Source organism: Nicotiana tabacum, chromosome 20 (genome assembly GCF_000715075.1).
Source record: "Nicotiana tabacum cultivar K326 chromosome 20, ASM71507v2, whole genome shotgun sequence".
Classification (NCBI taxonomy): Eukaryota; Viridiplantae; Streptophyta; class Magnoliopsida; order Solanales; family Solanaceae; genus Nicotiana; species Nicotiana tabacum.
The window spans coordinates 13,918,906-13,923,693 of NC_134099.1; the positions used below are offsets into that span (position 1 = coordinate 13,918,906).

General features: G+C 39.4%; 1 protein-coding gene across 1 annotated transcript; it reads left to right on the forward strand.

Annotated features, from left to right (window-relative positions):
* The first annotated feature begins 3,220 nt into the window (after positions 1-3,220).
* Positions 3,221-4,788, forward strand: LOC107800640 (F-box/FBD/LRR-repeat protein At1g13570-like). The gene is made up of 3 exons (XM_016623851.2): positions 3,221-4,003; positions 4,090-4,248; positions 4,340-4,788. The coding sequence occupies exons 1-3, from the start codon at positions 3,221-3,223 to the stop codon at positions 4,643-4,645; spliced, it is 1,248 nt and encodes a 415-aa protein (XP_016479337.2). The 3' UTR covers positions 4,646-4,788.

Sequence of the window (4,788 nt, forward strand, 5' to 3'; positions counted from 1 at the left end):
CTCTGAAATATCTGGGATGGTTGTAACAATTTGGTTCTGTCCAGAATTTGTTGTTGTGACTTCTCGATCACGTAGATGAGTAGTAGCAGTATTTGTAACATTTGAAGTGTTGGGAATAACTTGTTGCTGTTGCACAATAGTTGTAGGTGTTCCAGCTACTGCATTTTGAATAGCTGGAGATGAAGGACTTTTGGGAATGAAAGCAGGAGCATTGGAGTTCAAATTGCTCATTGGACTGGCTGCTGGCATTCTTTCAGATTTTACCATCGCTAAGGAAGCAATCTCCTCACTTGCACTATCATGATTAGCCTCACGCTCAGCTTCTTCTAATGAATAACTAGCAAAACCATCTCCCCAATCCTCTTCATCATCATCATCTTCCCGTTGATCTAGCCAAAATTTGGACTTGATAGCCATCAACCTCAAATTTCCTTGTGGAACTTCATTGTTATTCCCGTTGATAACATAAGTAGCCCAGTTTCACCTTCAACCCCTCTACAAGATTCCATTGACTGCGAAGGAACCTCAAAAAAAGATTTGTTTAAGGTGACCAAAGGTTGTTTGACCATGAGATTGTTTATCATCATTTCTTTTTGAACATCTTTAATGATTTGTTCAACCTGTGGATTAGAGAAGTGCAATGTATGTGCATTGGAGCTGTGTACCTCTGCATTTTGCGCATCAACAGGAACACTGTCCTTCGAAGTAATGAGTCGTTCACCTGTGTTCTTGGACTTTTGTTGTTGTGTGTTACTGCCTCGAGCTTGTGGCTGCCCATATTTTTGAGTTGTGTTGATCCTCATAGCTTCATGGGCATTCTCTACCATTTTATCTAGCTCTGTATTGGAAATGTGCATTGTTGTTGTAGGATCATCAGGTACTTGACTTTGCTCATCAAAGTGATATTTATCTGTTGCAGTCCCAAGTCTAGCAGCTAAGTCCTTTGCATTTTTCTGCTGAATTACATTGCATGTAACTCTTGTTTTTCCACCAACTGATTGTGTCTCATCACCCTCATTGACCAATGCATTAAAAGAGTTCGCGACTCCAATGACTGTTGATGGTATAATCTGATTTTGAAGAGCTGGAGTTTGCTTCTTGCTAGGTGATTTACTCACCACTGTCCAATTGTTTTGATTTGATGAAAATTGCTGTTGAGTATTAGGTGCATCAGTCGTGCTTGATGAAAGAAATACCTGCCTTGCATTTGCATTCAGTGTTTGGTGCCCCGTTTTACCATGAAGTTGCTCTGAGCCAGACCTTATAGAATCCCCAGCTATGACAGGAACCTCAACTCCTGCTACTGCTGCATTATTCTGAACAAGATCAGTTGTCTCTCCTCCTTTATTAGCTTCATTTTTTTTAATTTCTGTTTGTGTTACTTGTTGATCCTTTTCCTGCCGTTGGCCCTTACAAGATTGCCCAACCTCTTTAACACCAGATCCTCTAACACCAGCAACATCTATACTAGATGTTTGGACAGCTGCTTCAAGAGCAGCAACTTTAGTATTAGGGACCCTTGTAGAAATTGCAGCAGTAGGTTTTGTTAATTCCTGTAGAAATTGCCCATGTGCAACACGATTATTCTTGGAATCTTTAACAACAGGCGCATCTACTTGCAACTCCTCAGAAATCCTGTATAAGGCTGCTTCAACTGGAGCTATTACACCACCATTAAATATTGCTCTTTCATCAACATTTCCAGCACTAACAACCTGACCAGTCTCCTTCATCAGCATTGTTTCCCTAACCAAATCATTGGAAACTCTAGCTAGAGATCGAGCAACTGGGATATCGGCATGAAGTGATGCATTAGTTTTTTGCTGCGACTTAGCAATTAAATAATCCCTGGCATCCCCTTGTAATTTTTCCACCTTACTCATCTCCTCAGCCAAAGCCAAAACTTCAGCAGGCATTACACGATCAATATCAACAGTTTCTTCATGACCTTGCACGTTCCTTGTTGTATTTTTATTTAATCTGCGACATGTTTTTTCATCATGTCCTTGATGTTTGCAACAGTTACAATACAATGGTAAGTTATCATAAACAAAATCTTGAAAGAATTCAACAATCTTGCCCGTTTGTTTATCCACAAATTGCAAAAGCAACTTATCAGGTAATTTGTCCATTAAATCAAGAATCACTTTAACTCTTGCAGCACTAGGACTCGACTTAGTCTGGGTAGCTTTGTCTATGGCTATAGGCTTTCCAACAACTGAAGTTATTGACAACAAAGCCTTCATTGCAAAAAGCTCTGTTGGCATATTAGGCAATGAAATCCAGACCACTGCTTTCGTCGTTTCTTCATTTACCTTAAAATCAAGGGACCATGGAAATATTCGAATTTGATGCTCCTTACCATTGTATTTGAAGTAGTTAACTGACCTCGCAAGTGAATTAACGAAGTCTTCATGTTGATCCACCCTGATAAGCAATTGTCGAGGTGCGAGTTGACCAATCAAAGATGGTCCTTTGATTCCGAATAGTTTCGGCAGTACATTTCTTAATGCTATTAGATCTGGTGCATTTGGAGAAAGCTTCACTACAATAGCTTGGTGTAAACCTTCTTCTTTTGCGAATTCCATTCTTTCCTCCATTGAAAACTTGATTGTTGGGACGCCATGAATAATTTCAATTGGTTTCAACAATTTTTGATTCAAAGTAGCAGCTGCCTTTTCTTGGGACAATTGAGCAGCATACGTATGTTGTATGTTATTAGTTTGGTCACTCTTTACAGCTGTTGGAGGTGGTTCGCCCACAGCTAAATGTGTGGGAGATAGATGCACGTTCATAGCTTCTTAGCTGCCCATTGTTGTCGGCAAAGAGAAATCGAGAACTGAAGCTTTTGCGCTACAGTACCTATTACGTTTATCTTCAAATCTGTAGTAGAGGCTATGGATTTGAGGATGAAAACGATTGGGGATTGTGCACAATGAGAAGACGCTTCTTTTGAGACCAATTTGGTGAATTTCCACTGCCGGAATATGGAGTTATTGCCGGTCAACTGTTGCGTCGCTACTGTTCATCGCAACTAGAGAGAGAAAAACTTAATATGTGAATCGACTATATTTGAATGCATTGGTTGACTTGATTTTCCAATCTCAGGAAAATGTCTTCGAAAGGTGTCAAAAGAAAACGAACAGGTGCTGATGAAGAATGAAGATATAATCAGATCAGCAACTTGCCACGAAATGTGATAGCTTGCATCCTAGGGAAAATGCCTATACGTGAAGCAGTAAGAACCATCGTTTTGTCTAAAAAGTGGAGATATTACTACTTAAACATTCCACAGTTAGTATTTGATGACCAGTTTTGCAAAGAACTTGATGACTTCTCTGTGAATAAAGGAGCCAATATTTATGCTCTCAAGTTCTATCAATTTGATGAAATTATCACCAAATCTCTTATGCTTCATCCTGGCGGATTAGAGAGATTTAAAGTATGCATTCCTTTTAATCCTTCACCTGTGGTTCCTTATGTGAACAAATGGATACTATGTTTATCTTTCAGAAAAATCAAGGAATTAACCTTAATTTACAAGAAGGTTTATACGGATCATCATCATAAGTTGCCTCCTTCGTTCTTCTCTTGTCTGCACTTGACATCGTTGAAGCTTATTAATTTTGTTCGTTCGCCGCCACTAGAGTTTAAAGGCTTCCCTAATCTCCGCCATTTAATACTTTCTGGGGTCGACTTTACAAACAACTGTTTTGAGAGTTTTATTTCCAGCTGCCCCATACTTAAAAGGCTATTCTTGGGTGGTTGCTCTGGCATTCATCATTTTAATATCAGTGGTTCTAAACTTCAGAGGTTGTTCACCAAGGCTGATGATAATTTCAAATCAATCTCCTTAGAGAAGGCTCCTAACTTGTCTGAAGTTTATGTATCTCTGGGGGGAGTTGTAAAAGGTCCAGAAGAAAATGGTGTCTTTGATTTGGTATCGTTTATCGGTAGCTTGCCTGAAGTCAAAGTACTTAGTGTTGATAGCAAATTTCTGCAGGTTAGTGCTAACCGAAATTTCTGTTTCAAGTATTCTTGTTTTGTTTAATCTTATTAAAATGATGTATTCTCATATCCTTCTTTCAGCTCCTAGCTGAAACTCCAGTTCCCCCTATGCTATCGACATCGCCACTCTCCCTAAAGATTATTAAACTCAAAGGTGTAAACTTTATGGACTTTGGCCAGATATCTTTGGCTGCCAGCTTGATTAGAAGGGCTACGAATTTGCAAGAACTTCATATTGAGGTAATTAACTTAAACCCTCCTAATTTATGATACTTTGTTTTGGAAACGAATAAGCACTTAGTAAACGTACATCTGCTTTATTTTCGTGTAGGCTTCTACAGTCAAGCTAAACCAGGAACAAGTCTCAGGTTATCTAGAACTCCTGGACTGCATAACCTTTCCCCTTAGCAAGCTTCATCTGGTCAAGTTAACGAATATCTCAGCTTTCGATCCTGAGTTTGGGTTTATCCGGTTCCTTCTCCTTAGCTCGCCATCACTCGTGACAATGAGCATCCTGGAGCACCCCCAACTTGAAGCAGAAAAAGCATTAAATATAGTTAGGAAGCTGCTCCAGTTGCGGCCACCATCAGCAGCGTCTATAGATTTCTCGAGGGGCAGTAAAAATTTAAAAAAATGAGCGTTTCATAGTGTTAGTTTCAGGGAACTGGTCAGGTCATTAGACCACTTGCTGCATAGTTGACATTTCTGATTTGACTTCTTCCTCCTCGATCTCCTTCACTTTTGTTGTTTACTAGTAGTATATTTATTTTGTAGTTTAAC

Bases quoted from the DNA above. Each gene is read 5' to 3' on its own strand.
- LOC107800640 (XM_016623851.2), top strand. From the start codon at position 3,221: ATGCCTATACGTGAAGCAGTAAGAACCATCGTTTTGTCTAAAAAGTGG. The intron at 4,004-4,089 runs GTTAGTGCTAAC...TCCTTCTTTCAG, and splicing joins TTGATAGCAAATTTCTGCAG to CTCCTAGCTGAAACTCCAGT. The intron at 4,249-4,339 runs GTAATTAACTTA...ATTTTCGTGTAG, and splicing joins TGCAAGAACTTCATATTGAG to GCTTCTACAGTCAAGCTAAA.